General features: G+C 49.4%; 1 protein-coding gene across 2 annotated transcripts in view; it reads right to left on the reverse strand.

The window, feature by feature from the left end:
• Positions 1-12,672, reverse strand: part of DDX31 (DEAD-box helicase 31) — a 51,909-nt gene that overhangs the window by 31,711 nt on the left and 7,526 nt on the right. For both annotated transcript variants that reach the window (XM_066610554.1, XM_066610553.1), the window contains exons 10-15: positions 11,041-11,105; positions 9,604-9,723; positions 8,704-8,813; positions 7,647-7,888; positions 6,125-6,301; positions 3,461-3,520 (exon numbers count right to left, since the gene is read on the reverse strand). In XM_066610554.1, the coding sequence (XP_066466651.1) occupies positions 3,461-3,520; positions 6,125-6,301; positions 7,647-7,888; positions 8,704-8,813; positions 9,604-9,723; positions 11,041-11,105 (774 nt within the window). The remainder of the gene's footprint in view (positions 1-3,460; positions 3,521-6,124; positions 6,302-7,646; positions 7,889-8,703; positions 8,814-9,603; positions 9,724-11,040; positions 11,106-12,672) is intronic.

Raw genomic sequence — 12,672 nt, forward strand, 5'->3', positions numbered from 1 at the left:
TGCTAGACCCTCCCTAGAAACGGAGTTCAAGGACTGTCCCCCCAAACCTTTACAGTCATTCCAGGGTACCCAGCAGGCTGAACTGGAAAGCAAGAAGTGCGGTTAGGGACTTTCAAGCCGGACAAGAGGCCGAAACTGGGTTCACACATGATCTACAGCATACCAATTACTAGAGAAAATGTGACATTTTAATTTGGGGGGGGCATGAAGATGACCTCATACCACAGGTTAGCATGCCAGCTAACAAATTTCTTCTGCAAACGAGACAAGGGTGCTTGCAAAGTTGTTGTTGTTGTTTTTTTTTTAACAAGTTCCAAAAACTTTTCACGATCCACAAAAAATCAGCTCGCAACCCACTGGTGGGCCCCGTCCCACAGTTTGGGAAACCCTGGCCTATAATGTACCCAGGAAATACCATCGAGCTACAAATTCCTGGTCTGAAATAGTATCAGCATTACTATCCCATTGACTTGATGTTGCAGGGAGCAGAGAAGAGGGGTACGAGACGGGGAAAGAGGTAGGCCACAGGCTGAACAGCATTTCTTTCAAAGCCTTTCTAAAAATGCAGTTTCTGCGAGGCTTTTGGCACCATACCTGAGCTCCTATCCTCTACTGTAGCTAAACTAACGGCATTGGCAGGAATAGCGCATGCTGAATTTCAGGTCCTTTCCCAGGCCTGATCCACCTGTACGGATAAATTCAGAATTGTGCCAGTGATATCGCTGGCACAAGTCCAAGTTGACCCACTGCAGTTGCTGGGGCTTACCCCATGGCAAGGGGACAAATGGAAATCCTGGGGTCCCCCTCCCTCAGGAGCAGCACATGGGCATTATAGACAGGGCATGAAGTACAACTCCAAATGTCCCCAGGCGCCCATTGCCAAGGAGCTAACCAGGACTGCTTAGACCTCACCTCTTCAGGACCTCACCAAGCTTAGACCTCACCTCTTCATGCTGCAGTAGGGAACATCGGTCCCTTCGACTGGCCAGCAATATGAAGCTTCTGGGTTGGCCAGATCCTGGATATAAGGGTCACAAGCCCAGCCTTTGCCTGCTCAATAAATCAGTACTTTCTGCCTGCCATATTTCAGACTGCAGCCACGTTAAGTGACTGCATGGACTTAGTATGGGAGAACCAACTCCAGGCCTGGCTAAAAACCTCCCAGTGCAGCACCATCAAATGCCACCGCCGCTAGGAATGGTAGCAGGGGGAGGAGGAAGAAGTAGTGGCAGCAGACGGTTGGATGCAGACTCTCCCCCACCAATCTGCCGCCTGAGGCAATAGCCTCATTTGACCTCACTGACAGACCGGCCCTAAAGATATCGGCACCCACAGTCCGACACTCAGGTGCGCTGCCAGCCCAGTTCAGGACAAAAGGGAATTTGGTAAAGTCATTTCTAAAAAGGCATTCGGTAATGAGGCCCTGGTCCTGGCAGCCGATGTGAGGCCTCAGAGTACAGATGGAAGGCAGCTCGTTCAGGTGCCAGGCTGTCAGTTGGATTAAAATGAGTCATTTATTTACCAAAAGAAGCGCGCAAAGTGCTTTAGCTAAACAGGGGGAAAAGAGAGGGGAGAGCGGCAGAGAAGGGCCAAGCGGACGTAGGAGCTCTCACGCCTTCCCAGCCTGCCAAGAGTCATTACAGCCGAGTGTGGAAAGCCATCAGCGGGGAAGAGACCCCCGTCGGCCGGGTGACAGATTGGAAAGTGTAATCGGAGGAGGAAAGGGGGGGAAACGCGGAAAGCTGTCAGAGGGCGGACGCGTTTTGGCCGCACCCGCCAGAAAACTGGCAAGAAGAGTTAGCGTGATGGAGTTAACAAGCAAACAGAAATCTCCAAAATGATCTTCCTCCGCCGAACTCGCTCGGAGAAAGGGCACCTCTCGGAGAAAGCCGAGGCAGAAGAACTTTGGTGAAGGAGAAGGCGACAACGCTGAGAAGAGGAACCCTGGATTTTTCAAAATTTTGTTCGCCCTACTGGGGAAAAATACACACACACACACATCCCCTCCACAATTCTTGGGTTCCCAAGAGCGGCAACAGTGTTTACTATTGGCGAGGGGTATTTGTGGGGAGACAATGAGTATAACAGAAGTGTGTAATTTATCCAGCATGTAATTAATCTGTGGAACCGTTTGCCGCAGGATGTGGTGATGGGAAAGGGGATCGGACAGATTGACGGAGGGAACGTCCATCAGAGATTACAAACCATGCTGGATATACACAACCTCCTGGTTCTAGAAGTAGGCTGCCTCTGAATGCCAGACGCAAGGGAGTGGCAACGGGATGCAGGTCTCTTGTGTGATCCCTGAGGCTTCTGGTGGGCCACTGTGAGACACAGGAAGCTGGACTAGGTGGACCTTTGGCCTGATCCTGTGGGGCTCTTCTTATGCTCTTATGGATGCAATGGAACGTGGTTGAAGGCAGACATCTTGGTAATCCAGAAATTTTGGAAGCGTGTAAGAGATGAATGAGCTTTCTCAGGGCTGAGGAGCAGGTTTCATAGTCTCCTCATTAGAAGGCTGAAGACATTTTGGAGACTGAGGAAGAAAACCTCAAAAGGCACTTCCTACGGTGGGTAAAAGGTAAGCAGATTTGCTGGCTTTAGGTAGGCCTCTGAAGTCTGATGTCTGAGGCGGGCCAAACAGCGCAGCAGGCCTTGCTCACCTCTGACCCTTCAAATACTACAAAGGCTCATGTTCAGGGCCAGCCTGCCAAGGAGGCCAACTGAGGTTGTTGCCTCAGGTGCACTGGCAGGAGAGTCCAACTCCACTAGCTTGTCTGCAGTCTAGCTCTGAAAATGGACCCAAGGGCAGCTTTCTGCCCTGGATGTCAGCCGCCAAAGGCGGCCAACTGACAGAGGCGGCACACGGGGCTGTGGATCCGATTCCCCAGCCACAAACCTGTGCCACTCTTCGCATAAACTGACCAAAGAAGTCAGCAAGCAATATCGCCCAATGGCAACCCAAGAAACATCAGAGGCGTCCTGAGCTTTCCGGCGCTAATGACTGCCCATCGCTGTAATTTACACGTCTGCGGTAGCTACCCGTCACCCAAGATGCGCGGGCTTCCCATTCCAACAGCTGCTACGATTAGTGAGCAAAATGTGTCCTGATACAGCCGCGTGAAGCACCAGGAGGTCATCCTCTTCCAATTGCTTTTCATTTCCAACATCCATTGGCAAGGGATGGAGGTTTCCTATCTGTCCTTGAAGGGAGCTTGAGGAGCAGAACTACGACAAACACCCTTTGACAGCAATGCAGCAAGGACCCCGTGTTCTTGATTTACCATGCTAATCATGAGGACTAGCCACGCGGCACTGCAGGCAGGGGAATTAAAAATCTATAGGGAATGCAATTCCCCCATTTTACACAGAATTAGTTCCACACCCCTCCTCACCAGATGGCAGGATAAGCTGACTTTCATTTACATTTGGCAACACTCTGTTAAATGTGGTTACTTACTGTGCAGAGTAAAATCCCAGTCTTCAATTGCAAGAAATCCTGGAAGACGGTCGTTCTCTCCTAAGGGGGGGGGGGGAGAGAGAGAGAAACAGGAGAAACTTTGGTTTGTAAGAAAAATTAACCACCATAGGCGAGCGGGAACACAGAGATAGGAAGGCTACCAAGATGAATTATAGTTTTTAGTAGCTGTGAATAGAGCAAATGGATTCTGTGCTCTTCTAGAGGTTGGGACACACATTAAGTACAGTTCACAAGTCCACATAAGCTGGACAGTTCACAAGTACAATTGAGACAGCTGCCTCGGGGGGTAGATTGGCGGGGGTGCCTGCATCCATCCCTCCTTCTGCCCAGTCATCTCCACCATTCCTCCTCCTCCTGGGATTTGAAAAGGAAGTGTGGAGGAGGAGTCTCTCAATACTCAGGGCCCACTGCTCTCATCTCCTGCCCTGTTGCCCTCTTCCAAATCCAGGGCGGGTGAGGAGCAGTGGAGGCAAAAACTAGAACAACACTGGAAAATGAAGAGCATCAGGAAGCCTCAGGCCAATCCTGACACAATGTGGAAAAGACGGGCCGCTGCAACCTTTACTTGGCATAACTATTTAGGCAGACTGTATGTTCCTTGCAGCAGGGGCCTAGCCACTGTTTGCATTATCCTAAAGCATTTCCCAGGCCAATGGCACTGTATGAATAATAATCACAAGTGGATTGAGTATAAGGCTTTAGTCGGTGAAAGCATTCAAGCATCTACTTGGAAGCAAAGCTAAGTTCAAGGAGATTTAAAGCCAGGTTAACGTGTATAGGGTTGCAGTCTTCTGACCCAATTGCGGATGCAGGTTCCTTGGGGAAGGGGGCGGACGTATTGCTTGCACCATTAGGGAGAGCACTGCAGTACACCAAGGGCGCCTGCAAATATCGTAATAGGTGAGAAAATTTAACTGAAGGACAACCCTAGGAATAGATGCCCATGAATCATTGCAGGCCTGTTTCTCCCCCCACCCACCCACCCACCCACCCAATCTGGATGTACCAGTATGTGCTCAAAAAGGGATCAGGCCAAGCTCTCCTCCAACCCGGACCCATGAGGGGAGCGCATCCTATCTATGACAGCAGACGTGCCCAGCGGTACCATATGGGAGCCGCAATTTAGCTCCATTAATGCTCTTAATCTGAAGACATCGAGCGCTAATTACACACTGGGCACTAAAAGGCAGAACCCTTCCCCGGGTGCCAGCTTCCGAGCGGTGTTTCAGTTGCCTTAACAGCTGGTCAGGTCTGAGTCGGGCCGGGCCCAGCTCACTTCACCCCTTGCAGGTTGAAGAGGGGCCAGGACACAGGGGCACAGAGAGTACTTGTCCCCGTCCCCTCCACTCCACAGGGCAGGAACAGGCGACAACGGCCAGCCATTTCTTCCCTCCGGCTGTGGTAAAGGGATGCTCTTTTTTTTGCTATCAGCAGGAAATATAGCTGGGCCTCACTGAGGCAAAGCACTTTCTCAAGGCCCACAAAGTCCTAAAAGGCTGGGCGTGCCACCTCTTAAACCTCTTAAGCTGTCTACTGTTAAATAGACAGTGGGCCCTGCTTATCCGCAGATTCAGCCTAGAAAAGAGACGCCTGAGGGGGGACATGATTGAGACATATAAAATTATGCAGGGGATGGACAGAGTGGATAGGGAGATGCTCTTGACACTCTCACATAACACCAGAACCAGGGGACATCCGCTAAAATTGAGTGTTGGGAGAGTCAGAACAGACAAAAGAAAATATTTCTTTACTCAGCGTGTGGTTGGTCTGTGGAACTCCTTGCCACAGGATGTGGTGACGGCGTCTGGCCTGGACGCCTTTAAAAGGGGATTGGACAAGTTTCTGGAGGAAAAGTCCATTACAGGTTACAGGCCATGATGTGTGTGCGCAACCTCCTGATTTTAGAAATGGGCTATGTCAGAATGCCAGGTGCAAGGGAGGGCACCAGGATGAGGTCTCTTGTTATCTGGTTTGCTCCCTGGGGCATTTGGTGGGCTGCTGTGAGATACAGGAAGCTGGACTAGATGGGCCTATGGCCTGATCCAGTGGGGCTGTTCTTATATCTCTGGTCTAGGACATGTACGTAGTAAAGGGCTCTGCAAGCTTTAGGAGAGGGAGGATTCCACAGTCTAGGAGTGCAACCTCCTGATTTTAGAAATGGGTTATGTCAGAATGCCAGGTGCAAGGGAGGGCACCAGGATGAGGTCTCTTGTTATCTGGTGTGCTCCCTGGGGCATTTGGTGGGCCGCTGTGAGATCCAGGAAGCTGGACTAGATGGGCCTATGGCCTGATCCAGTGGGGCATGTTCTTATGTTCTTATTTCAATATCAGCGGATGCTGAGGCCGTAGCTGGAGGGCCTCAGAGGAGCTCCAGGATGCAACTGTAAATGCCTTCTAGTTGCACCTGAGTGGTGTTCTGAGGCCCAAACCCTGATTTAATTATCTCCGGAACTGGGTATCCATGGGTGGTCCTGGAAAGAATCCCTCATGGATACCCAGGACCCACTTTTTTTCTGGGTCCAGTACAGTTTGGTAAACCACCTTCTGCAGGCACCTGGGACCTTCTGCATGCAAAAGTCACCTCCCTAGAGCAGTCATCATAGTTAACGGTATCAGACCTCTCAAACGGACCCCGGAGCTCACCTCCTGTTTCATGTCGCCGTGCAGGCGCAAGAAGGTCAAGGGCGAAGGGGAACGCGATAAGCACGTCAGATCTTCAGCCTTCGGCTCCCCGCCCAGGACTTTTTGGAAGAGTCCGTAGTGAAACTCCACCTGCTCGCAGCTGGAGAAAAAAACAACCATCTTGTTTCGTTTTTCAAACTACAGGGAAAAGAGACAGGAGATTATTATTCAAAATATTTATGCACCGCTTTCACTAACAAGAGATCTTCAAATGGGATTATGTAGCAAAAGGAAGGGGGGAAAAATGTTCCTTGCCTCAAAGGGCAAACCAGCTTTTCAAAAATAACCCAAGAGAGACACAAATGGAAAACAATGCAATGCTGGGATGAAGAGGGACAGTGGCTCACCCCTGTTAAATACAAGAGGACCATCCCTTAAAAGGGTTGTGTGCACAGCACAATTCCCCAAGAGCGCAAAACACTACATGTAGAACAGGGCACCGGTTACAGAACTCAGCTTCATGGGACAGTTCGCTTTCTTCATCTTGTTTCTTTCCCCATTTTCTTTTTGGTTTTTAAAAAGCAAGTTTCTAGTCTTCATGGCAGCAAAGTTGCAGCCAAAGCCAGGAAACAGAAGAAGGTGATTGTGTCATAAGAACCTAAGAAGAGCCCTGCTGGATCAGGCCACAAGAGCCCATCTAGTCCAGCTTCCTGTATCTCACAGCGGCCCACCAAATGCCCCAGGGAGCACACCAGATCACAAGAAGACCTGCAAGGCTTCCTGGGAATTGTAGTTAAGAACATAAGAACAGCTCCACTGGATCAGGCCATAGGCCCATCTAGTCCAGCTTCCTGTGTCTCACAGCGGCCCACCAAATGCCCCAGGGAGCACACCAGATCACAAGAAGACCTGCAAGGCCTCCTGGGAATTGTAGTTTAAGAACATAAGAGCAGCCCCACTGGATCAGGCCAGAGGCCCATCTAGTCCAGCTTCCTGTGTCTCACAGTGGCCCACCAGACACTTCAGGGAGCACCCAAGACCACAAGAGACCTGTATGCTGTTGCCACTCCCTTGCACCTGGCATTCAGGTATAGCCTACTGCTAAGACCAGAAGGTCGCACATACCAATCATGGCTTGTACCCTGTGAAGAATTTTCCTTCTAGAAATCTGCCTGGCCCCCTTTACAAGGCATCTAGCCCAGCTGCCATCACCACACCCTAATTCCACAGACTAATTACACAAGGGGTAAAGAAGTCTGTGTGCCAAGTTAGGATTTGCAGTGAGATCTGGGACTAGTGCTTCCAAGTGCCTTGCTTCTGACAATACTGACACTTCCCATTAATAGAAAAAAAGAGTGTAATTGAGTAAAAAGAGAAATGATGGAATGTGCAGACTTCCACTTTTTTTGAAAGAAAATCTGAATTAGCTGCACAGCCCTACATGGGAGGTGCAACCAGGAACTGAAACTAGGCCCTTTTGCATGCAAATCTATGGCCCCAGCCCTTACTTCTCACCCCACAGAAGGCAAAACAAGAGCCTCACCTTGCCCTTCTCAAGGATAAAAGCCCCAAGAGTGACCAGCTTCAGCTTGTTTGGGACCACCAAAAAGTACTGCTGGAGAGTGTCAGGAACTGCAAAACCAGCTTGCTCCGTGCCTGAAGGAGGCATGCCGACAGCCTCCTTCGTGCCTGCCTTGGCATCCAGGGTCTTGGAGTCAGGGCCTTCTTCCACCAAAGAAACACAGACTGGATCGTGCAAGCTGATACTGGCTAATCTGGAGACTCCTGTGGCAGGCAGGAAAGCAAAGTTAATACACACACTACATGTGATAAAAATGATCACATTAGCAAGACCAGATTTCCATACAACCTTCTTCACAAACATTATTTTGATGTTGTTCTTACCACAATGCTGTCAGGCAAGTTATCCCCATTTTACAGATGGGAAACATCTGTAAAAACCATCCTGTACTATCATCCCCTTATTGCAGATGCAAGGAGCTGAGCACTCAACTGAGGACTGCTCTAACCGCTAGGCCACGGTGGGTCAGTATGCAGGAGCGGTGGGCTGCATTGAGCACTTCCGCCAAGCTCCTTCCGACTAAAGTTCTCACTGCCGTTAAGCTGGCTGTACCCAAGAATGTCGTAACTGGAGAAGCCAGAGCTACCTGGACATTAGCAGAGCAGGAGGGCAAGAAGCATTGTGTAGTGGGGAGGGGGGGCAGAATTGAGAGAGTGCAAAGAATGAACGGGTGGAGGAAAAAGGTCGGCATGTGTTGCCTCCCGTGGCAGGAATTCAAAGTTAATTAATGTACTTCTTATAACTTATGTATTCAATGTCTATCCCACAGGACCCAAGTGGCTTACCCGATATTTAGCAACAGATTGCCATAGTTATGCACGTTCGGCCTGACCAGGGACTGGGGACTGCTTGCCCTTCTCCTTAACTATGAAGCCACAGGACAACTGACCTTTGCAGCCAAGTAATTACTGGAAGGGAGGGAATACCCACAGCCTATGATCCTCCAACCGGTGACTTGGGGAGGGATCCACCCTTCCTGACCCTCCCCGGTGGCAGCATCTGTCATTGCCTGGCTTACCCTCTGTCAGGGTGGCTGACAACAGAACATTTTGCCGCCGCTGCTGGCTCTCGGCGTTGATGGCGTTCAGTATTGCAGCAACGGCTTTTTCGAAACCCAGATCCAGGATTCTGGAGGGAAAAAAAAACAGGAGAGACCAGGTGACAAGAGTGAAGATATGCACCTAAAAATGGAGTCTGAAGTTTCTGCACTCCTGATAGGTGACAAGAGTCTCTTCTGTTAACCAGAGACATCACTAGGGTTCGAGTTACCCAGTGTCACCCCCAGGATGGACCTCCTCTTGTACCAGACCTGGTTGGCAACCTTCAGTCTCGAAAGACTATGGTATAAGCCTACAGCACCCTGTATTCCCAGGCAGTCTCCCATCCAAGTACTAACCAGGCCTGACCCTGCTTAGCTTCTGAAATCAGACAAGATCAGGCATGCACAGGGTAACAGAATAAAAGACAATATAATTACAGCCTAAATGCAGTGGCATCACCAGGGTTATTTACAGTGCCCTGTTCACTTTAGTTATTTTGATATATAACAGAACAAGCCACCCAACAAAAAAAACCACCCACACAACTGAATAAGAAGTCTAATAGTTGCTTTGTGACACGGAAATGAGAGCCGACTCATTCCAACACCTTATTGGTTCCCTGCTGTGTCATAACAACACCTCATTGGCTCTTGGAACCAACAATAGTATTATATAAAATACCAAGATTTTCACAATTTTGGTCAGTAATGGTGTCTCACACACACACCCCCAAGTGCATCACTTGGTGCGGTCCACACCCCCTGCACCCCTTAGTGACGCCACTGACACCAACACATCACACATGACAAAAGGCTTGGGAAAAGGCTGCCTTGCAAGTCCCACAGGCCGATTTGCGTACTTGTATTGACTCGCTTTACCTGTCAGCCTCATCCAGGATCAGCCATCGGACGCGGCGGAAATGAATGCACTTGGTGGATTTGATGTGGTCCACCAGGCGACCGGGAGTGGCGATCAAAATGTTTATTCCTTTTCGCAATCTATTTAAAGGAGAAAGTGATACAAACAGTTGCAATGGGAGGCCTGATTTTGGCTGCTGGAACAGTGCTTCCCATGAATAGCCTCAAGGCTTGAAGGGCTTAGTTACGTGATTCAGCCTTCACCTGTCCCCACTACCTGTCATCGATTGTCTTGGGAGCTAAAAAAACCCAGAGCAAAGACGCTCACACATTGATCTCTCTGTATTTACGCAAGCTTGCAAACTGCAGGAGCTGAGCTCTTTGCAGGGCATTGAGCAGCTATCTGATATCTGAAGTGCCTCAAGGCTTGAGGCAATAGCAATCTGATCTTTCCATCACCCGTGTTTTCTTAGGAGGCTCTACGGGACCCACCAGAAACTCACCAAGCGGGTCCCACAGTTTGAGAAACACTGGGGTAAATGATGAAAAGTAACTTAAAAAGAAAAAAAAATAGGTGAAAATCTTTGATTTTGCCCTATTTTTGGACTCTTCCAACTCCCCACAGAGGCTTCTGTGCTGCCTCAATGTCATAAAAAAGCAGCCCTCCTCTTTCTCACCCTCACACAAAAGTTTGCTCCAGAACTATTGCTTTCACCAGTCAGAAATTTATACCTACTTCATGGATTAAACAACTGAGGCTGCCTCCCTAAACTCACCATTGCCAACTGCTGAAGGCAGCAGGGCAAACATGCACCGGATTGCTCTGCAATTCAGCAAGTTGACTCAGATTTACTAAACAAGCAATCGTCTTAATGCAAACGCAAAACCTCGAATTTAATCGCGGTCCTCTGGCTTTTGGCTTGAACGGTGCACTCAGACCAGCATCCCTGGCAGGGAATTCTAAGAGCAAACTCTAAAGGGCTCTTTCCCACCCACCCACCTGACAACAAACTCATTGTTTACTGCAGAGCAAAAGGATGCCATACAAGCAGGCAGAGAAGCTTGCTAGGAAAGGTGGACGGATTGGGGAGGGAGGGGGACAGAGGAGAGGAGTGGAAAGGAAGAACCCTACAGACCGACAGGGATCAACAGCTAAGAAAGCTCATCAACATTTTGAAACTAGAGAGAGAAAATGCAGTTTGGGCAACAGCCACGGCAGGGGGTGCCCACAGGCTCATCCAAAATCACAAGCCCCTCTTTTCCCCCACTTAAAAAAAAGTTCCCTGGGAGAGAGTGACAGATAAAAGGGGCTGCAGGAGGGGGGGGGAGAGAGAGCGAGAGAGAGAGAGAGAGAGAGAGAGAGAGAGAGAGAGGGGGGGGGGGCTCTCATACTCACAAGTGAGCACACACAGGGCTAACAAAAAAGGAAAAGGCAGTTTTATGAAGCAGGCGCCCTACCTGGCCTTCTCCGATTTTTTCTTTTCTCCTCCCATCAACACACCAGGTACAATCCAGGTAAATGGCTGAACAGGCAAAGAGAGAGGGGAGAAGAGAGACTTTTGAAAACCAAAAAATCTAAGGTCTAGGGTAGTGTTTCTCAAACTGTAGGCCGGGACCCATTCGGTGGGTCGTGAGCCAATTTCCGGTGGATCTTCATTCATTTCAAAGGACATTTGATTTTTTAATATATCGGACTTGATGCTCTCGTGGTATGTGACTCATTTCGGTGAAAGGTGACAGATAATCTACTTCCAACAGGTGACTACGTCTACGCTTCTAACAATGATAGCCAATGGGGCTTACTCCCGGGTAGCTTTGGATAGACTGCAGTCTTTGGGATGTTTGGGGAATTTTTAAACAAATCAGAAACTGCTTAGGAGAGTTAGGGAAGTTCAAAGCTTGTGCAAGAGAGGGCTTGCACAGCCAGCCATGCTACTGCCTTATCAAAGTTTAATTATTTATTTAATCCTGCACAGCCTCTTCTTGCTGTCTTGCCCTACAGCTCCTAAGGTCGATCCTGCTGAGGCTACTACCTCACAGGGTTGCTGAGAAGACATAAGAGGGAAAGGGGAATGGGGCAGGGGTGGGCAGATCTGGTACGGGGGGGGAGCGGGATCAGTGGTGGGTCCCCAGTCTCATACTTTTTTTTATTTATTGGGGACATGGCACAAAAAACAGTTCTAGGGCCTGCCTTGTGTTCACATTGCTCAGAGAAGGACAAGAAGCCCAATCCAAACATGTATTCCAAAACATGCCCCCAAGTTTTCAGCAAGGCAGAAAGAGGCAGGATTCCTTGTGGGAAAGGAAGTTTTTCTATGCCCCTGGGATACTCACACTAAGAACATAAGAACAGCCCCACTGGATCAGGCCATAGGCCCATCTAGTCCAGCTTCCTGTATCTCACAGTGGCTCACCAAATGCCCCAGGGAGCAAACCAGATAACAAGAGACCTCATCCTGGTGCCCTCCCTTGCACCTGGCATTCTGACATAGCCCATTTCTAAAATCAGGAGGTTGTAACCTGTACAGGCCACATCATGGCCTGTAACCTGTAATGGACTTTTCCTCCAGAAACTTGTCCAATCCCCTTTTAAAGGCATCCGGGCTAGACGCCATCACCACATCCTGTGGCAAGGAGTTCCACAGACCGACCACATGCTGAGTAAAGAAATATTTTCTTTTGTCTGTTCTAACTCTCCCAACACTCAATTTTTGTGGATGTCCCCTGGTTCTGGTGTTACGTGAGAGTGTAAAGAGCATCTCTCTATCCACTCTGTCCATCCCCTGCATAATTTTGTATGTCTCAATCATGTCCCCCCTCAGGCGCCTCTTTTCTAGGCTGAAGAGGCCCAAACTGAATGCCCTGGCAATGCCACCCTTCTTATTTACTTTAAAATATAATGAACATATTAAGAGAGCCAGGTTCCCATTCTCTCCCCGCACCCCCCCCCCCGAGCTACAGAATTTTGGGACATCGTCCACAATCTAACCTGCCCAAACAAGAGCTCTGCTGCTTTAAATCTCTCCAGGTTAGGAGCTGCAGGTGGAACCCGAGACAACACGCTCAACCCCACCTTCCCCAGACCAATCC

The sequence above is a fragment of the Tiliqua scincoides genome, chromosome 16 (assembly GCF_035046505.1).
Source record: "Tiliqua scincoides isolate rTilSci1 chromosome 16, rTilSci1.hap2, whole genome shotgun sequence".
Taxonomy (NCBI): Eukaryota; Metazoa; Chordata; class Lepidosauria; order Squamata; family Scincidae; genus Tiliqua; species Tiliqua scincoides.